The sequence below is a fragment of the Somniosus microcephalus genome, chromosome 29, assembly GCF_052327205.1.
Source record: "Somniosus microcephalus isolate GS21.2 chromosome 29, FLI_Smic_1.0, whole genome shotgun sequence".
Classification (NCBI taxonomy): domain Eukaryota; kingdom Metazoa; phylum Chordata; class Chondrichthyes; order Squaliformes; family Somniosidae; genus Somniosus; species Somniosus microcephalus.
The window spans coordinates 16,367,126-16,389,183 of record NC_141015.1 but is presented as its reverse complement, the minus strand read 5'-3'; the positions used below and the strand labels follow the sequence as shown (position 1 = coordinate 16,389,183).

The following is a 22,058-nucleotide window of genomic DNA, read 5'->3' as shown; positions in this document are numbered from 1 at the left end:
GTGAGGCTGGGTTCAGGGCTCATTGCCCCCCAGGTGAGACTGGGACCAGGGCCCTTTGCCCAATCAATGTGGCTCCGACCAGAATCATTGGCCCACCGTGTGGCTGGGACCAGGGCCCATTGCCCCCCAGGTGAGGCTGGGCCAAGGGGCGGAGGCAGGGCGAGGTCACGTGCTGATTGTTGTTGGAGATGAGGGTCAACATCCGGGGCTCGGCGCGCGTCCCGGCCTGGCCCCGCCCCCTCCTCCCGTGCCAAGCCCCCATTGGCTGCCGCCGGCGCTGACGTTCCAGGCCGAACGCTCCGCGCGCCGCCGCTCGGGCCTGATTGGCCGGCGGAGCTGTCAGTCAGGGAGACGTCACAAAGTTTGCTCCTCCCGGGCGGCGGAGGCAGCGGGGTTTGGTCGCCGGCGCTTCAGCTCAGCCCGTTTTCAGGCCGGAGGATGTGAGGGAGCGGCGGGCGTCCGGGCCCGGTGAGTCAGCGAGAGAGAGAGGGGCCCAGAATCCGAGGCGGGTTCGGTGTTACACTCATACCGGCCCCCGGGAGGGTGTGTCACACTGATACTGATCCCCCTGGGGTGTGTGTCACACTGATACTGATCCCCCTGGGGTGTGTGTCACACTGATACTGATCCCCTGGGGTGTGTGTCACATTGATACTGATCCCCCTGGGGTGTGTGTCACACTGATACTGATCCCCTGGGGTGTGTGTCACACTGATACTGATCCCCCTGGGGTGTGTGTCACACTGATACTGATCCCCTGGGGTGTGTGTCACACTGATACTGATCCCCCTGGGGTGTGTGTCACACTGACTGATCCCCCTGGGGTGTGTGTCACACTGACACTGATCCCCCTGGGGTGTGTGTCACACTGACACTGATCCCCTCGGGTGTGTGTCACACTGACACTGATCCCCTGGGCTGTGTGTCACACTGACGCTGATCCCCCTGGGGTGTGTGTCACACTGATACTGATCCCCTGGGGTGTGTGTCACACTGATACTGATCCCCCTGGGGTGTGTGTCACACTGACTGATCCCCCTGGGGTGTGTGTCACACTGACACTGATCCCCCTGGGGTGTGTCACACTGACACTGATCCCCTCGGGTGTGTGTCACACTGACACTGATCCCCTCGGGTGTGTGTCACACTGACACTGATCCCCTGGGCTGTGTGTCACACTGACACTGATCCCCATGGGGTGTGTGTCACACTGACGCTGATCCCCCTGTGGTGTGTGTCACACTGACGCTGATCCCCCTGGGGTGTGCGTCACATTGACGCTGATCCCCCTGGGGTGTGCGTCACACTGACGCTGATCCCCCTGGGGTGTGTGTCACACACTGACGCTGATCCCCCTGGGGTGTGTGTCACACACTGACGCTGATCCCCCTGGGGTGTGTGTCACACACTGACGCTGATCCCCCTGGGGTGTGTGTCACACACTGACGCTGATCCCCCCTGGGGTGTGTGTCACACACTGACGCTGATCCCCCTGGGGTGTGTGTCACACACTGACGCTGATCCCCCTGGGGTGTGTGTCACACTGACGCTGATCCCCCTGGGGTGTGCGTCACACTGACGCTGATCCCCCTGGGGTGTGTGTCACACACTGACGCTGATCCCCCTGGGGTGTGTGTCACACACTGACGCTGATCCCCCTGGGGTGTGTGTCACACACTGACGCTGATCCCCCTGGGGTGTGTGTCACACACTGACGCTGATCCCCCCTGGGGTGTGTGTCACACACTGACGCTGATCCCCCTGGGGTGTGTGTCACACACTGACGCTGATCCCCCTGGGGTGTGTGTCACACTGACGCTGATCCCCCTGGGGTGTGCGTCACACTGACGCTGATCCCCCTGGGGTGTGTGTCACACACTGACGCTGATCCCCCTGGGGTGTGTGTCACACACTGACGCTGATCCCCCCTGGGGTGTGTGTCACACACTGACGCTGATCCCCCTGGGGTGTGTGTCACACACTGACGCTGATCCCCCTGGGGTGTGTGTCACACTGACGCTGATCCCCCTGGGGTGTGTGTCACACACTGATGCTGATCCCCCTGGGGTGTGTGTCACACACTGACGCTGATCCCCCTGGGGTGTGTGTCACACACTGACGCTGATCCCCCCTGGGGTGTGTGTCACACACTGACGCTGATCCCCCTGGGGTGTGTGTCACACACTGACGCTGATCCCCCTGGGGTGTGTGTCACACACTGACGCTGATCCCCCTGGGGTGTGTGTCACACTGACGCTGATCCCCCTGGGGTCTGTGTCACACTGATGCTGGTCCCCCTGTTGGGAGAGGGTGTGTGTGTCACATACTCTGGGGTGGTGTTGGGGAATGTCGTGCTGACACTGGTCCCCCTTGGGGTGGGGGTGTGTCACACTAACACTGGTCCCCCTGGGGAGGGGAGTCACACTGACACTAATCCCCTTGGGGTGTGTGTCACTCTGATACTGGTCCCCTCAGGGAGGGGGGGGGGGGGGTTGGTGTGTGTGTGTGTGTGTGTGTGTGTGTGTGTGTGTGTGTGTGTGTGTGTCACTCTGATACTGGTCCCCTCAGGGAGGGGGGGGGGGGGGGTTGGTGTGTGTGTGTGTGTGTGTGTCACTCTGATACTGGTCCCCTCAGGGAGGGGCGGGGGGGGGGGGCGTTGGTGTGTGTGTGTGTCACACTGATACTGATTCCTCTGGGGGAGGGTGTGTGTGTCAGCGAGCACAGGGATAATGGTTGAATGGTTGCAAGTTAGGCTACAGGCAGCAGAGTTTTGATGAGCTTAAGTTTATGGAGGGTATAAGATAGGAGTTTGACCAGGAGTGCATTGGAATAGTCAAGTCTAGAGGTAACAAAGACATGGATGAGGGTTTCAGCAGCAGATAAACTGAGGCAAGGGCGGAATCGGGTGATGTTACGGAGGTGGATGTAGGCGGTCTTGGTTATGGAGCGGGTATGTGGTCGGAAGCTCATCCCGGGGTCATATACAACACCAAAATTGCGAACAGTCTGGTTCAGCCTCATACAGTTGTCAGGAGGGGAATGGCTTCAGTCTTTTTTCAATATTTTTTTGGAGGAAACTTCTCCTCCAGTACTGGATGTTGGACAAGCAGCGTGACAAATTAGAGACAGTAGAGCGGTTGAGATAGGTGGTGAGGTAGTGTTCGGTGTCGTCAGTGTACATGTGGAATGTGACGTTGTGTTTTCAGATGATGTCGCTGAGGGGCAGCGTGTAGATGAGAAATAGGAAGTGCCCAAAGATAGATGTTTGGGGGGGACTCCAGAGGTAATGGTGCGGGAAGAGATTCTGTTGCAGGTGATTGGTTATGACTGGATAGATAAGAATGCAACCAGGTGAGTGTGTGTCTCGCACTGATGGTGATCCTTGGTTTAGTGTGTTTCACACTGATGGTGATCCTTGGTTTAGTGTGTCTCGCACTGATGGTGATCCTTGGTTTAGTGTGTCTCGCACTGATGGTGATCCTTGGTTTAGTGTGTCTCGCACTGATGGTGATCCTTGGTTTAGTGTGTTTCACACTGATGGTGATCCTTGGTTTAGTGTGTCTCGCACTGATGGTGATCCTTGGTTTAGTGTGTCTCGCACTGATGGTGATCCTTGGTTTAGTGTGTCTCGCACTGATGGTGATCCTTGGTTTAGTGTGTCTCGCACTGATGGTGATCCTTGGTTTAGTATGTCTCGCACTGATGGTGATCCTTGGTTTAGTGTGTCTCGCACTGATGGTGATCCTTGGTTTAGTGTGTCTCACACTGATGGTGATCCTTGGTTTAGTGTGTCTCGCACTGATGGTGATCCTTGGTTTAGTGTGTCTCGCACTGATGGTGATCCTTGGTTTAGTGTGTCTCGCACTGATGGTGATCCTTGGTTTAGTGTGTTTCACACTGATGGTGATCCTTGGTTTAGTGTGTCTCGCACTGATGGTGATCCTTGGTTTAGTGTGTGTATGTGTCTCACACTGATGGTGATCCTTGGTTTAGTGTGTCTCACACTGATAGTGATCCTTGGTTTAGTGTGTTTCACACTGATGGTGATCCTTGGTTTAGTGTGTCTCGCACTGATGGTGATCCTTGGTTTAGTGTGTCTCGCACTGATGGTGATCCTTGGTTTAGTGTGTCTCGCACTGATGGTGATCCTTGGTTTAGTATGTCTCGCACTGATGGTGATCCTTGGTTTAGTGTGTCTCGCACTGATGGTGATCCTTGGTTTAGTGTGTCTCGCACTGATGGTGATCCTTGGTTTAGTGTGTCTCGCACTGATGGTGATCCTTGGTTTAGTGTGTCTCGCACTGATGGTGATCCTTGGTTTAGTGTGTCTCGCACTGATGGTGATCCTTGGTTTAGTGTGTCTCGCACTGATGGTGATCCTTGGTTTAGTGTGTCTCGCACTGATGGTGATCCTTGGTTTAGTGTGTCTCGCACTGATGGTGATCCTTGGTTTAGTGTGTCTCACACTGATGGTGATCCTTGGTTTAGTGTGTCTCGCACTGATGGTGATCCTTGGTTTAGTGTGTCTCGCACTGATGGTGATCCTTGGTTTAGTGTGTCTCGCACTGATAGTGGTCCTTGGTTTAGTATGTCTCACACTGATGGTGATCCTTGGTTTAGTGTGTCTCGCACTGATGGTGATCCTCGGTTTAGTATGTCTCACACTGATGGTGATCCTTGGTTTAGTGTGTCTCGCACTGATGGTGGTCCTCGGTTTAGTGTGTCTCGCATTGATGGTGATCCTTGGTTTAGTGTGTCTTGCACTGATGGTGATCCTTGGTTTAGTGTGTCTTGCACTGATGGTGGTCCTTGGTTTAGTGTGTGTGTGTCTCCTACTGATAGTGGTCCTTGGTTTAGTGTGTCTCGCACTGATAGTGGTCCTTGGTTTAGTGTGTCTCGCATTGATGGTGATCCTTGGTTTAGTGTGTCTTGCACTGATGGTGATCCTTGGTTTAGTGTGTCTTGCACTGATGGTGGTCCTTGGTTTAGTGTGTCTTGCACTGATGGTGATCCTTGGTTTAGTGTGTCTCACACTGATGGTGGTCCTCGGTTTAGTGTGTGTGTGTCTCCTACTGATAGTGGTCCTTGGTTTAGTGTTTCTCTCACTGACAGCAGCCCTGGCTGCAAGTCTGGGGAGAGTGTGTGTCAAACCGATGCCATCTGGTATGTTTGTTGGAGTTGGCTTTGGATCTGGTGGTATTGTGAAGTTCTTGTTTACCAGTGCTGCTTGTAAAATGCACTTAATACTCCAGTTCACTAGTAGTTTGCTCACTAAATGTGTGCTCCATTGCAATTGTGCTAATGAGAAGTATCTTCCAACCTAGTAATTTCCTTCTCTAAATCACTATTGTTGCACATTGACTTGAGTCGTGCAGAACGGGTGATGTGTGAGTTTGAAATTCTTCCCGCATTCTCTTTGGGAGTTTGAATGTTGTCACATTTGAATGTTGGTAATTTGTTTGCTTACATTTCTCAGACACGTATATGTGTAGCTCGGGACCGGAGAGCAGTGCCGTGAAGAAGTAACTAACTGTGTCCTTGTTTTCTTTTGCCACCAGGAAGCGCGCTTGGTCATGATCCTCATGAGCCAGCCTCGAACGCTGTTTAAATGTGATTGCAGCGTGCAGCTGCTGTGGGAGCAGCTTTCATCATAAGCTGTCCCGTCAAGTTGCTGGATTGTGTTGAAATGGAAAACAAAAAGGAACCTCCCTTCTTCAATGAGGATAATTCTGGGCCTATCAGTTATAAACTCCCATTTTACGAGACAATGGAGCTTTTCATTGAAACACTCACAGGAACTTGTTTTGAACTCCAAGTGTCCCCTTTCGAGACAGTGATTTCTGTGAAGGCCAAGATTCAAAGACTAGAAGGTACTGATTTTTTTTTTTCTCATTCATTTGATCAAACGCTCCTGGTTTGTCTTTGTGAATCTGGCAGGTTGCATTTTTCCAAACTTTTCCTGAGGAATATATGGATTGTCGAGCAAAGCTCCAGTGCAATAGAGTAAGCTGAGGAAAATCGAATTCAAAACTGGGTGATGCCTTCGATTGGCATTTTACAAACTTTTGGTTATTTGGTAAAGGCTGGTTAGTTGATAAACCTCAGCACATGATGATTCTGTTACAACCTTATATGAAATTTATGGGCAGGGAAAGACCAGCTGGTCCCACGAAGTCTACGCCACACCACGATGGCCAGAGCAACATGACTAGATACTTCCTCTCCCCTCATTCTCTCCCGGGTGAGGGGGGGGTGAGAAAAACAACAGGGCCAATAAGGAAAAAAATACTCTGGGGAAAATTCCTCTCCCGACCTCTCAGGCGATCAAAACCAGTCCAGGAGATCACACGGACCCAGTGTTTACTATAAAGACATTTACCTTCTATATGACACGATCTCTGCCCGAGTCAAGAACTGGTCCAGCTCCCTCTTGAGGATGTACAGAGAGTCAGCATCCACCACACCTTTGACTCAGTCAGCATGTTCAGTAGAGTGTTTAGTATATTCATACCACTATGCTTCAGATAATTCACTTAAGCTAATATGCTGCTTGTGTCGGACTTCTCCCAAATTACTCCCAGTACTAGTGTTCTATGACTCAAAATGTTTTCACTGTTTCAGTAGACAGATCAACCCTTACGCTTCACTGAAATGCTAGTGACAACTGAACTGGGAGTGGCAGGTTTGTCACGGTTGAGCAACTCACAGCTGAGTCACATTGGGGATGAAAGCCTTCACTTCTGGTACAGAAGTATGCAGTTCACACTGAGTTAATTTAAAATAATGGGGAATTAAGGTCTCCGTCTCCATCTCTGTCCCAGCAGTGAGGAGGTGCAAAAAACCCACCTGGAAGTCAGAAGTACCACTGGCAATAAGCTTGAGTGGTTGGCAAGCAACTGGCCTGATTATCCATTGCCACGTATAGTGTGATCACCTTAAGCTGTACCAGCACTCATTTTGGATGGCTAGGTTTTTGTGCTACTCGGAGATCATCCTGGAGAGTTGAAGAACGCCAAACTGCTCTTTGCTATTAACCGTCTCCTTTGGTCATCTCCCACTGCAAGCCCCATCCTTACCTTGACATCAAATATAGGGAGCCCATGGATCTCTGTGCCCAAAATCAGGGCCGTCTCTGACTAGGTTCTCTTCCTCTTCCCCCAACCCATTCTCCATAACATCCTTACACTTGTCTCATGTATGAAGCACACTATCTGTCCCTTGACCCTCTCCCATCTTGGTTCCTGATTTGCCAAATTCACTTCCTTGGTCCCATGCTTGCTGACATCATCAATCTGTTCTTGTCTCTTTAAGATCCACAGTCATCAACCTCCTCAAAAAAAACTACTCTGTAACGCTTGATTCTCTAACTACCACACTATTTCCAACATTATCTTTCTAAAATCCTGGAATATGGAATTGCCTTACTCTTTCACTATTCCCTCTTTCCCGCCCTCCAATTGGGCTTCTGGCCTGCCCACATTGGTCAAGCCCGTGTGAGAGCAACCTTACCGGTGCTCGGTCATTGAGTATATTCAAGACTGAGATCGAGAGATTTTTGGACTCTAGGGGAATCAAGGGATGTGGGGGTTGGGCGGGAAAGTGGAGTTGAGGTCGAAGATCAGCCATGATCTCATTGAATGGCGGAGCAGGCTCGAGGGGCCGAATGGCCGACTCCTGCTCCTGTTTCTTGTGTTATGTTCTTATGGCTTGGTATCTCTCCTTTCTTCAACGCTGTTGTCATTCTCTCCTCCTCGAGCGCCTTTCCTCCACAGTCACCTCTGGCTCTGCTCTCTTAGTTCAGCCAGACTTTGCCATACTCTTTGTCTCCCGCAAATACCTCTGGTCTTGACTCCGTTTCTGAAACCTTGGTATAGTCCTCGATTGTGAACTTGGATTCTTCCCCCCTCAGCTGATTTATTACCACGGTTGCTTTTATTTTTCATCTCAAAACATTTTCTGCCTCCGCTCTTGCCTCTCCATCTCTGCTGCTGAAACTCTACTCCAAGTCCTCATCAGCTCCAGGCTGGATTTCTCCAATTCACTCCTTGCTGACATTTCCTGCCTTAGAAAATAAAAAATTCCCTTTACTTGTTAGTCTGTGCTACACAAACCTGCCATTGAAATTGCTGTGGTGCGTGCTTTATAACAAAACAAGACACATTGTCACCAGGCATACTTAGTACACTGAAGCTTTATACAGCAGGTGAAGAGGAGACCATATGTGGCACCACAGCCTGACAGAGTAATACTTACAGAATCGTACCTATCGCCATCCCTAAAGTGGCAGCACAGTGATATAGAGTCAGGAGGGAGTGGCCCTGGGGGTCCTCAACATTGACTCCAGTCCCCATGAAGTCTCATGGCTTCAGGTCAAATATTACCACCTACTGCCCTCCCTCAGCTGATGAATCAGTACTCCTCCATGTTGAACACCACTTGGAAGAAGCACTGAGGGTAGCAAGCGCACAGAATGTACTCTGGGTGGGGGACTTCAATGTCCATCGCCAAGAGTGGTTCAGTAGCCCCACTACTGACCGAGCTGGCTGAGTTCTGAAGGACATAGCTGCCAGACTGGGTTTGCAGCAGCTGGTGAGAGAAGCGAAAAACCTGCTTGACCTCATCCTCACCATTCTACGTGTTCCAGATGCATCTGTCCATGACAGCATTGGTAGCCGTGACCACCGCACAGTCCTTGTGGAGACGAAATCCCGTCTTCACGCTGAGGACACCCTCCACCGTGTGTGGCACTACCACCGTGCTAAATGGGATAGATTCAGAACAGATCTAGCAGCTCAAAACTGGGCATCCACGAGGCGCTCTGGGCCATCAGCAGCAGCAGAATTGTATTCCGCCACAATCTATAACCTCATGGCCCGGCATGTCCCTCACTCTACCATTGCCACCAAGCCAGGGGAACAACACTGGTTCAATGAGGAGTGTAGAAAAGCATGCCAGGAGCAGCACCAGGTGTACCTGAAAATGAGGTGCCAACCTGGGAAAGCTGCAACACAGGACTACACGTATACTAAACAGCAGAAGCAGCATGCTATAGACAGAGCTAAGTGATTCCCATGGCCAACGGATTGGATCAAAGCTCTGCAGCCCTGCCACATCTAGTCGTGAATGATGGTGGACAATTAAGCAGCTAGCAGGAGGAGGATGCTCCTTGAACATCTCCATCCTCAATGATGGCAGAGCCCAGCGTGCAAGTACAAAAGACAAGGCTGAAATGTTTGCAACCATCTTCAGCCAGAAGTGCCGAGTGGATGATCCATATCGGCCTACTCCCGAGGTCCCCACCATCACAGATGTCAGTCTTCAGCCAATTCGATTCACTCCACGTGATATCAAGAAACGGCTGAGCGCACTGGATACAGCAAAGGCTATGGGCCCCAACAACATCGTGCTGAAGACTTGTACTCCAGAACTAGCCGTGCCTCTAGCCAAGCTGTTCCAGTACAGCTACAACACTGGCATATCCCTGACAAAGTGGTATATTGCCCAGGTATGTCCTGTCCACAAAAAGGACAAATCCAATTTGGCTAAATACCGTCCCATCAGTCTACTCTCAATCATCAGCAAAGTGATGGAAGGTGTACTCAACAGTGCTATCAAGCGGCACTTACTCACCAATAACCTGCTCATCGATGCTCAGTTTAGGTTCCGCCAAGACCACTTGGCTCCAGGCCTCATTGCAGCCTTGGTCCAAACATGGACAAAAGAGCTGAATTCCAGAGGTGAGGTGAGAGTGACTGCCCTCGACATCAAGGCAGCATTTGACCGAATGTGGCATCAAAGAGCCCAAGTAAAACTGAAGTCAATGGGAATCGGGGTAAACTTTCCACTGGCTGGTGTCATACCTAGCATAAAGGAAGATTGTTGTGGCTATTGGAGGTCAATCATCTCAGCCTTAGGTCATCGCAGCAGGAGTTCCTCAGGGCAGTGTCCTAGGCCCTTGGCCCAGCTCCTTAATGACCTTCCCTCCAACATAAGGTCAGAAGTGGGGATATTCGCTGATGATTGCTGTGTTCAGTTCCAGTCGCAATTTCTCAGACAATGAAGCAGTTCATCCCCACATGCAGCAAGACCTGGGCAACCTCCAGGTTTGGGCTGATAAGTGGCAAGTAACATTTGCGCCACACAAGTGCCAGGTAATTACCATCTCCAACAAGCGAATGTCTAACCGTTGCCCCTTGACATTCAACGGCATTACCATCGCCGAATCCCGCACCATCCTGGGGGGGGGTCACCATTGACCAGAAACTTAACTGGAACAGCCGAGTAAATACTGTGGCAACAAGAGCAGGTCAGAGGCCGGGTATTCTGCAGCAAGTGACTCCTGATCAGTATTCCTGTTAAGCTGCGCGGCCTCTACAGCTCACGCGCAGCCGGCTCACTGGCTTTTAAATGGGAAAAACCGCGCATGTGTGGTATTTTGATTCGGCCACGCAGCCCCTTGCAGGGACGGCACACCCCCCCAAGAAATCAAAGGGAACATTGCTCCTGACTGCCCAACGTCAGGAGTGTGATGGAACACTCTCCACTTGCCTGGATGAGTGCAGCTCCAACAACACTCGAAGCTCGACACCATCCAGGACAAAGCAGTCCGCTTGAGTGGCATCCCATCCACCATCTTAAACATTCACTCCCTCCACCGTGTCTGCAGTGTGCACCATCTACAAGATGCATTACAGCAACTCGCCAAGGCTTCTTCGGCAGTACCTCCCAAACCCACGACCTCTACCACGTAGAAGGACAAGGGCAGCAGGCACACGGGAACACCACCACCTCCAAGTTTCCCTCCAAGTCACACACCATCCTGACTTAGAAGTATATTGCCGATCCTTCATCATCGCTGGGTCAAAATCCTGGAACTCCCTCCCTAACAGCACTGTGGGAGTACCTTCACCACACGGACTGCAGCGGTTCAAGAAGGCGGCTCACCACCACCTTCTCAAGGGCAACTAGGATGGGCAATAAATGCTGGCCTTGCCAGCGACGGCACGTAACGTGAATGAATACATTAAAAAAAAAAATAATAATCTTGGCATTTTCACACTACCAGAAGAAAATAGCATGTATGCATTGGTAAAGGATACAGCGGATATTTAAATTAGCTTTTTCAAAGTATTTTGTCTTCAAATGTCTGAAGCCTTTGACTGGAGATTGTCAGGCCAGATAGCTTCTGTAGAGGGTGAGAAAAGACAAATAACTGCTAGATAACAATAATATTTGCATCGTGGTTTTAGCACAGCAGTTGTCGAAACTCTACAGTCGTGTGATTCTGCCATACTCTGAAATCAGGAATCACCTGAGGGCACGTGATAAAATTAGCTAAAATAAACTGGAGAGAGTTCCCTGGTCACACAACTCATTTACCTGAATATCTGGACAAATGAAATTCTCTCTGATACAGCAATTTAGGACTCGTCTGTGAGCAATCTGGAACACAGAAGTCAAAGCTAGCTGGAGAAAGTAGACAAGTAAAGAAACCCAAAAATGTGACCGGTGGTTAAGGAGGTCCTCAGTAAAGTATATAAATTATTAAATGTTATAATTTAGATATATCTGTCCTAATCTTTGCCGTGCCTATGTAACCTGAAATCCCTCTGTCCATTCGTGTGCACATTTTGGCTGCCGCTCTGGACCCGAGCCCATTACTTCCACCTCCTTTTCTTTTCTAATGTCTTGACCCACCTTGGGCTTTTCTCTCCTATCTCCTCTCCTTCCAGTCACCCATGCATGCCACCTTTCATTTCTCCCCTTTCAGATACTTTGCCCTCCCCACCCCAATCCTCTACCTATGTAGTCTGCTGCCACCGTCCCAGTCTTGAATCCCCTTGAATTAACCCACAGCTATTCTCTTGTCATTCTCCAAAGGGCTTATTGAGGCACTCATCGTTGCCTCTCTACGAGCAGCAGCTCCAACTGCCCCATTCTCCTCGCTCACTGACTTTCCCTGCGCTGCTCGCTTAGCCATCCATCGCCAGATCTGGCTGGACCACATCAAGAACTATCCGGCCTTGGTCTCATCTGCCAAAAACGGTCACTACCTCAGGATCATCTTGGACTCCAAAGATAACCACTCGGCCTCTTTTCTCCCCTAACAACAGTCTCCTTAAACACCTCCCGCCTACTTGTCCGTCCTCGCTTCCAAGAACAAGTGCGAGGAGCTCAAACTTCTTTGCCACTAAGATTGGGACCATTCATTCAGCTGCCTCTGCCGCATCGCCCCTTCTCCTTGCCCGCCAAGCCAAATCTTCTCCCAATGTTCCCCCTGCTCCAGCCCTAAACCTGTGTCTTTCTCCAGTTTTTCTCCTATTTCTCCTTGTGTGCTTTCCAAACTCATCCTGTCTACGAGACCCACCTCTTCCTCACTTGACCCATTCCCACTAAACTTTCCTTCCTGGCCCCCATGCTAGCTGACATTGTAAATAGATTCCTCTCTTTAGGTACCATCCCCCCTCCCTTTCGTTTCCTCTCTTTAGGTCCCTTTCAAAACCGCCATCATCACCCACCTCCTTAAAAATCCCACCCTCTATCCTTGCAAACTATCAACAACCTCCCTTCCCTCTCAAGTCGTTGAACGTATTGTCGCTTCCCAAATCCATGCCCATCTTTTGATAACTCCCATGTTTGAATCTCTCTAATCAGGTTTCCATCCCTCCCACAGCATAAAATGGCCCAAATGACATTCTCTGTGACTGTGACCATGATGCACTATCCCTCTTCATCTTTCTTGACCTCTTTGCCGTCTTTGACAGGCTCGACCGTACCATCCTCCTCCAACGCCTTGCGTCCATTGTCCAGCTGAGTGGGACTGCCCTCGCTTGGTTCCATGCTTACAGATTCAATCGTAGTCAGAGCACCTCCAGAAATGACTCTTCTTCCTCCCCCTGCATCGTTATCTCTGGAGTCCCCCAAGGATCTATCCTTGGACCCCCTCCTCCGTCTCTGTTTTGCCAGCCTGCTTGTCTGACGTCCAGTCGTGGATGAGCCACAATTTTCTCTTCAGCCCCCACCACAAACTCTCCCCACTGATTACACCCCCCTCCTTGCCCACTGCCTCGAGTTGAAGCAAAGTATTTGCAACCTCAGCATCCTGTTTGACCCTGAGCCGAGCTTCTGGCCCCACATTCTCACTTTCTCAAAGACTGCCTACTTCCACCTCCGTAACATCGCCTGTCTCCGCCCCTGCATCAGCCTATCTGCTGCTGAAACCCTCATCCATGTCATTGTCGGCTCCAGACTTGACTCTTCCAATGCTTTCCTGACCAGCGTCCTATCCTCCACCTTCCATAAACTTCAGTTCATCCAAAACTGCTGCCCAGATCCTAACTCGCACCAAGTCCCGTTCACACATCACCCCTGTGCTCGCTGCCCTAACTTGGCTCCCAGTCTCGCAACACCACCAATTTAGAAATTCTCATCCTCATGTTCAAATCCCTTCACGGTCTCGCCCCTCCCCATCTCTGTAACCTCCTCCAGCCCTACAACCCACCCAGAACTCTGCGTTTCCCCCAACCCTGGCTTCTCGTGCACCCCCTGCTCCCTTCACCCCACTGTTCCTTCAGCCGCCCAGGCCCTAAATTTAAAACCAAAGAAAAAAAGATGCTGCGTTTCTGTAATACCTTTCATGTCCTCAGAATGTTGAAAGCACTTCACAGCCAATGAACTACTTTAGGACTGTTTCATAGGCCTAGGCGACAGCCAGTTCGTGCACAGGCAAACGACTGAGTTGAGAAGTTTGAAATGTTACGCCAAATACTGAATCGAGGCAAAAATATAGTTTAACGTACAGTTGAATACAGTGATGTGAGACTGGGGATGTAGGAGGGGGTGAGCTTCGATGGTCAAGTGGTCTTTTCTCGCCCTTGCCTTGTACTGTATATTCTTGTACAACCCTGAGCACAAGCTGAGGAGAATCTTTTTTACACTGAGTTGTTATGATCTGTAGTGCACTGCCTGAAAGGGTGGTAGAAGCAGATTCAAAAGGGAATTGGATATATTCTTGAAAGGGAAGCATTTGCAGGGCTATGGGGAAAGAGCGGGGGAGTGGGACTAATTGTATAGCTCTTTCAAAGAGCCATGATGGGCTAAATGGCCTCCCTCTGTGCAGTATGATTCTAACTGTCAAGCAGGTTGGGGATTTTGTTCAATTCATAACCGTTGAATTAATGCCTTTTATAATCTTCCAGTACTGATTTTCAGCCAACTTCTGCATTAGTAGAATGGCCCACTCCAGAGTGAGTGGGGGTGAGGGGTGTGGGGCCCAAGGTCTGAATTCCTTCTCATTGTAACTTAGAAATGCATTTTCTTGGTTTTAGAAATTGTTTTTGGTTTGTCTGTTGAATGAACTTTGCTGACTTGTTTTCAGAATTTCTGCTTCTTCTTGTAGCTTCTTGTTGCATTTTAAAGTCAAATTTTGTTGGGAAAATTTGACTTTGCAAACAACTACTGTGCAGCATTTCCATATAAGAGCATCTGAGCACTTGCTTTATGTTCCGGGTTTTCTGCATTCAGCTGTATATTGGAACAAAGCGGCAAAGAATATTCCTTTGAGCAAGCAAATAGTGAATTCTTTACATTAGCATAAACCTATGTTTCTATTTTCTGGCGAGCTGGGCTGCTGAAAAGAATGAAAGACTTGCATTTCTATAGCGCCTTCCACAACCTCAGGACCTCCAAAAGCGCTTTACAGCCAATGAAGTACTTGAAGTGTAGTCACTGTTGTAATTTAGGAAAGACAGCAGCAATTTGCACACAGCAAGGTCCCACAAACAGCAATGTGATAATCTGTTTTTGTGATGTGGGTTGAGGGATAAGTATTGGCCCCAGGACACGAGGGAGCACTCCACTACTCTTCCGATAGTGTCATGGAATCTTTTACATTCACTAGAGGGCTGACAGGGCCTGGGGTTAACGTGCCATCTGAAAGATAGCACCTCTGACGATGCAGCACTCCCTCAGTTCTGCCTAGATCATACGCTCAAGTCTCTGGAGTGGGACTTGAACCCACAGCCTTATGACTCCGAGGCGAGAGTGCTACCCTTGTCCGTTTAAGTTTTACCTTTCTTTGGTTTTAGAGTTTTGTACTTTTCTCTAGACGCCTAGTATGGGACCTGGCAGATGGTAAGCGCTACAAAAAGGGATATCAAAATCAGCACAATTATTTTACAGTTATATTAAAAAGCAGGTGGTCAGGAGCAACGTTAGCCCCTTGAAACCTGATAACTGTGATATTGTAAATGAGAATAAGGAAATGGTGGACACGTTGAATTATTACTTTGCGTCAGTATTTACAGTAGAGGAAGTGGATAGCACGCTAGACATCCCAAGGAAACTCCTACTGAAACAGGGACATGGACTCGCCAAAGTTACCGTAAGCAAAATAACAGAGTTGAAGAAAATAATGGCACCAAGAGTGACAAATCCCCAGGACCGGATGGTTTCCATCCCAGGGTTTAAAAGGAAGTAGATGAGAACATTGCAGATGTCATAACTATAATCTTCCAAAGTTCTCTCGATTCGGGAACCGTTCCTTTAGATTGGAAAATTGCGCCTGTCACTCCGCTGTTTAAGAAAGGAGAGAGGGGGAAACCAGGGAAATTATAGACCAGTTAGCCTAACATCTGTTGTCGGTCTATAATTAACGATTGAGCGACTGAATAACTTCGAAAATTTTCAGCTGATCAGCGAGCCAGCATGGATTTGTAAAGGGTAGTTCCTGCCTGACAAACTTGATTGAATTTTTTGAAGAGGTGACTAAAGTAGTGGACGGGGAAATGTTACAGGAAACTTTCTGTTATCCGGCACCGACGGGACCGACGTGGTGCCGGTTCATCAACAATTCCGGATAACCGAACGCTATAGTAAAAGATACGGAGCACGGAGCTCCGAGCTCCGTATAAAGCAACAAACCCTGTTGCTTAGCAACAGCTTCAGAACAATGGGCACACGTTGCAAGCGTCTCTGTAGCTTAGCAACAGCTGCAGCCACACCCTTGCACAGCAACAAATGGAGTAAAAAACGTAATAAAAGTTACCTGAACCTACTCCTGAATTTTGCTGGTTAACCAACATTTCCGGTTATTTAGGGGCCGGATAAAAGAAAGTTTCCTGTATTTATATGGACTTCCTGAAGGCATTTGATAAAGTCCCTCATAAGAGACTGTTAGCAAAAGTTGAAGCTCAACCCTCTATTATTAAATTATTGACCTGGTTAGGAAATTGGCTGAGTGGCAGGAGACAGGCAGTAGGGATAATGGGTAGGTACTCAAATTGGCAGGATGTGATTAGTGGTGTCCCGCAAGGATCTGTGTTGGGGCCTCAGTTATTCACCGTATTTATTTGATGATGGGATAGAAAGCCACATATCCAAGTTTGCCGATGACACAGATAGGCGGCATTGTAAGCAGTGTAGATGGAAGCATAAAATTACAAAGGGATATTAATAGATTAAGTGAATGGGCAAAACTGTGGCAAATGGATTTCAATATAAGCAAGTGTGAGGTCACCCACTTTGGACCTAACAAGGATAGAACAGGGGACTTTCTAAATGGTGAAAAGCTAAAAACATTGGAGGTCCAAAGAGACTTGGGGGTCCATGTACATAGATCATTAAAATGTCATGAACAGGTACAGAAAATAATCAAAATGGCGAATGGAATGCTGGGCTTTATATGCAGAGGACTAGGGGGTAGAAGTTATGCTGCAGCTATACAAAGCTCTGCTTAGACCACACCTGGAGCACTGTGAGCAGTTCTGGGCACCGCACCGTAGGAAGGATATATTGGCCTTGGAGGGAGTGCAGCGTAGGTTTACCAGAATGATACTGAACTCCAATGGCTAAATTACACAAACTAGGGTTATATTCCCTGGAATTTAGAAAGTTAAGGGGTGATTTACAGAATCATAGAGTGGTTACAGCACGGAAGAAGGCCATTCGGCCCGTCGAGCCCGTGCTAGCTCTCTGCAAGAGCACTTCAGCTAGTCCCACTCCCCCGCCCTTTCCCTGTAGCCCTGCAAATGTTTTTCTTTCAAGTACTTATCTAATTCCCTTTTGAAAGCCATGATTGAATCTTCCTCCACCACCCTTTCAGGAAGTGCATTCCAGATCCTAACCACTCGCTGCGTAAAAAGTTTTTCCTCATGTCGCCTTTGGTTCTTCTGCCAATCACCTTAAATCTGTGTCCTCTGGTTCTCGACTCCTCTGCCAATGGGAACAGTTTCTCTCTATCTACTCTGTCCAGACCCCCTCATGATTTTGAACACCTCTATCAAATCTCCTCTCAACCTCCTCTGCTCTAAGGAGAACAACCCCAGCTTCTCCAGTCTATCCACGTAACTGAAGTCGCTCATCCCTGGAACCATTCTTGTAAATCTTTTCTGCATCCTCGCTAAGGCCTTCACATCCTTCCTAAAGTGCGGTGCCCAGAATTGGGCACAATACTCCAGTTGAGGCCGAACCAGTGTTTTATACAAGTTCGTTCATAATTTCCACGCTTTTGTACTCTATACCTCTATTCATGAAGCCCAGGATCCCGTATGCTTTTTTAACTGCTTTCTCAACCTGTCCTGCCACCTTCAACGATTTGTGCACATGTACCCCCAGGTCTCTCTGTTCATGCACCCCCTTTAGGATTGTACCCTTTAGTTTATATTGCCTCTCATTATTTCTACCAAAATGTATCACTTTGCCCTTTGCTGTATTAAATTTCATCCGCCACGTGTCCGTCCATTCCACCAACCTGTCTGTGTCCTCTTGAAGTCTATCGCTCTCCTCCTCACTGTTCACTGTACTTCCAAGGTTTGTGTCATCTGCAAAAGGAAGACTTTTGGATTACCTTTTATGTTGGTTGCCATTCTATTCTCATACCCTCTCTTTGCCCCTCTTATTTTCCTTTTCACTTCTCTGAACTTTCTATATTTAGCCCGATTCTCTGATGTATTCTCGATCTGACATCTGTCATACACGCTCTTTTTCTGCTTCATCTTACTCTCTACCTCTTTCGTCATCCAGGGAGCTCTGACTTTAGTTCCCTAACCTTTCTCCCTAGTGGGAATATACTTCGACTGTACCTGATCTATTTCCTCTTTAAAGGCAGCCCATTGTTCCACTACAGTTTTGCCTGCCAATCTTTGATTCCAATTTACCCGGGCCAGATCCATTCTCATCCCACTGAAATTGGCCTTCCTCCAATTAAGTATTTTTACTCTAGATTGCTCCCTGTCCTTTTCCATAGCTAATCTAAACCTTATGATACTATGATCACTGTTCCCTAAATGTTCACCTGCTGACACTTGCTTTGATTGAAGTTTTCAAAATATTAAGGAAAACTGATGGGGTAGATAGAGAGAAACTATTTCCGCTGGTTGGGGATTCTAGGACTAGGGGGCAGAGTCTAAAAGTTAGAGCCAGACCTTTCAAGAGTGAAATTAGGAAACACTCCTACATACAAAGGGTGGTAGAAGTTTGGAACTCTCTTCTGCAAACGGCAATTGCTACTGGGTCAATTGTTAACTATAAATCTGAGATTGATAGATTTTTGTTAACCAAAGGTATTAAGGGATATGGGCCAAAGGTGGGTATATGGAGTTAGGTCGCAGATCAGCCATGGTCTTGTTGAATGACGCAACAGGCTCGAGGGGCTGAATGGCCTCCTCCTGTTCCTATGTTGTGTTCAGAGTTCCCACTTTGCAACAGGCTCTGCTGAATGCTTCCGAATCCCACTGGGCCCATGGGTTCCTGGGCGGACTACACGCCTCTGCTATATGGGCACTTGTACCTTTTCAGAATAGGCAGTGTTAAGGGCTAACCTTGATCACTGTAGCATAATACAGGAAACTTTCTTTTAACCGGCACCTAAATATCCGGAAATCTCTCTTAACTGGCAAAATTCAGGAGTAGGTTCAGGTAAGTTTTACTATATATTAGTGGCCGTGTAACCGGGGTTCCTGGATCTGTGGCCGTGTAACCGGGACTCTTGCACAAGTGCCGTGTAACCGGGGCTCCTGCACCTGTGGCCGTGTACGGGGCTCTCGTACCTTGGTAAGTATACCTCGCTGTAATCCGGACTTTTTGATCAACCGGTACCACGTCGATCCCGTCGGTGCTGGATAAAAAAGAGTTTCCTGTAATTGCAAGGCTTTCATCTAAAACATTTGCAAGGTTTTCAAAAAAGTAATTGCAAGGCTTTGGAAAAAGTAATTGCAAGGCTTTTTAAAAAAAAAAGTATAAGTTTTTTTTAACAATTGCAAGGTTTTTAAAAAAAAAAGAATTTTAACTTCAAATGTGAGTGGAGTTTTATTTCCCCCTTTCTCTTCCCATCCACTTTTTATGTATATGTGTGTATTTATATATGTGTGTGTATTACATAATCTGTAAAATATAATACCTTTTTTTTAAAGTTTAACCAGCACTTAAGATCAGTTGGGGCTTGTCCATTTAAGTGCAGGTGAACTTTTAACAGCATGATAAGTTTTAATTACTACCAAACAACCTCTCTGGCCCTGAAAATTAATTTTTAGAAGTGTGGCGTCTCATTCCATTAGATTTTAAAAGCTTGCTGCATAAATCTGTAAGACACCGGTGTTTTTTATAAATGTTTTTTATTCTCCGCCATTTATATAGGCCCGGATTTTGTGATAGGAATAATGGTGAGGCTGTCAGCGCTCACTGTTATTATGGAGTAAATTGGACAGCAACTCCCAGCGTCTGCGCATGCACAGTTAAATATGGAAATCAGGAAGTTGCTGTCCGATTTACCCTGCTCCACCAGAAGCTTCACTCTAACAGTACCTCACCAAGAGACGCGGCTTTCAAACACATGAAGGGCGTGAGGTTGCAGCTCTTACCCACTCAACACACCAGAAAAAGTTGGGGCTTGTCCATTCAAGTGCAGGTGAATTTTTAATGGCGTGATAAGTCTTAATTACTACCAAACAACTTCTCTGACCTTATTTATTTTTTAGAAGTGTGGCGTCGCAATCCATTCGATTTTAATTATTGGTGGAGATTTTTTTAATTAAAATTACATTAAAAAAAAAAAAAATTTCTTTGTCTTTTATCTCTCAATTCAATCTTTCTTTCCCTCTCTATTTCACTTTCTGTACATGATTTTACATTGAATTAAATATTCATGGCCGGCATTTACTGCCCGTCCCTACTTGCCCTTGAGAAGGAACTCCTGCAGCGATGTCTTGGGGCTGAGATGATTAACCTCCAACAAACTGAAGCGTTTTTCCCCTGATCCCCATTGACATCAGTTTTTCTAGGGCTCCTTGATGCCACGCTTGGTCGAATGCTGCTTTTATGTCCAGGGCAGTCACGCTTGCCTCACCTGGAATTCAGCTCTTTTGTCCATGGTTGGACCAAGGTTGCAATGAGGTCTGGAGCCGAGTGGTCCTAGTGGAACCCGAACTGGCCATCGGTGAGCAGATTATTGGTGATTAAGTGGCACTTGATAGCACTGTAGACCGCTCCATTCACTTTGCTGATGATTGAGTGTTGGCTGGATTGGATTTGTCCTGCTTTTTGTGGACAGGATATACCTGGGCACTTTTCCACATTGTCGAATAGATGCCAGTGTTGTAGCTGTACTGGAACTTGGGCAGAGGTGCGGCTAGTTCTGGTGCACCGGTCTTCAGCACCACACCTGGGATGTTGTCTGGACCAGTAGCCTTTGTTGTGTCCAGTGCACTCAGTCATTTCTTGATATCACGTGGAGTGAATCGAATTGACTGGAGACTGGCATCTGTGATGGTGGGGACCTCCGGAGGAGGCCGAGATGGATCATCCACTCTGCACTTTTGGCTGAAGATGGTAGTGGACACTTCAGCCTTGTCTTTTGCACTCACGTGCTGGGTTCTGCCATCATTGGGGATGGGGATGTTCATGGAGCTGCCCGCCACCTTTTGTTAGTTGCTTAAATGTCCTCCACCATTCACGACTGGATGTGGCAGGACTGCAGAGCTTTGATCTGATCTGTTGGTTGTGGGATCGCTTAGCTCTGTCTATAGCATGCTGCTTTCACTGTTTAGCATACATGTTGTCCTGTATTGTAGCTTCCCCAGGTTGGCAGCTCATTTTCAAGTATGCCTGGTGTTGCTCCTTGCTTGCTCTTCTACACTCCTCATTGAACCAGGCAATGGCAGAGTGAGGGATATGCCGGGCCATGAGGTTACAGATTGTGGTGGAATAGAATTCTGCTCCTGCTGCTAATGGCCCACAGCGCCTCATGAATGCCCAGTTTTGATCTGCTAGATCTGTTCTGAATCTATCTCATTTAGCACGGTGGTAATGCCACACGATGGGATGGGGGGGGCGGTGTCCTCAGTGCGAAGACTGGACTTGCTCTCCATAAGGTCTGTGCGGTGGTCACTCCTACCAATACCGTCATGGATAGATACATCTGCGTCGGGTAGATTAGTGAGGGTGAGGTCAAGTATATTATTCCCTCGTGTTGGTTCACCTACTGCAAGGCCGGTCAGGCAGCTATGTCCTTCAGGGCTCGGTCAGGGTGGTACGACCGAGCTACTCTTTTTTTGATGGACATTGAAGTCCCCCACCCAGACTACGTTCTGTGATCTAGCTACCTCAGTACTTCCTCCAAGTGATGTTCAACATGGAAGAGTTCTGATTGATCAGCTGAGGGAGGGTGGTAGGGTTCCATGCCCACGTTTGACCTGAAGCCATGAGACTTCATGGGGTCTGGAGTCAATGTTGAGGACTCCCTGGGTCACTGCCACCTGACTGTATACCATTGTGCCTCCACCTCTGGTGGATCTGTCCTACCGGGGCGACAGGACATACCTAGGGATGGTGACGGTGGAGGCAGGGACGCTGGCTGATGGATATGATTCTGTGAGCATGATCGTCAGACTGTTGCTTCCAACTTCGGCACCAGTCCCCAGATGTCAGTGAGGAGGACTTTGCAGGGTCGGCTGGGCTGTGTGTGTCTTCGTCGTTGCCGATGCCTGGGTCGCAGCTGAGTGCTCCATCCAGTTTTAATCAATTAAATGAATTGTGACCATTTTATCTCGACGTTTAATAGAACG

General features: G+C 48.4%; 1 protein-coding gene across 2 annotated transcripts in view; it reads left to right on the top strand.

The window, feature by feature from the left end:
• Positions 1-328: 328 nt before the first annotated feature.
• The window catches only part of LOC147098487 (AN1-type zinc finger protein 4-like), a 35,820-nt gene continuing 14,090 nt past the window's right edge, over positions 329-22,058 (top strand). Inside the window, exons 1-2 of one of the 2 annotated variants that reach the window (XM_085970232.1) lie at positions 329-468; positions 5,559-5,870. In XM_085970232.1, the coding sequence (XP_085826358.1) occupies positions 5,687-5,870 (184 nt within the window). In that variant the 5' untranslated portion in view covers positions 329-468; positions 5,559-5,686. The remainder of the gene's footprint in view (positions 469-5,558; positions 5,871-22,058) is intronic. The other variant, XR_015074185.1, reaches the window with a different exon arrangement.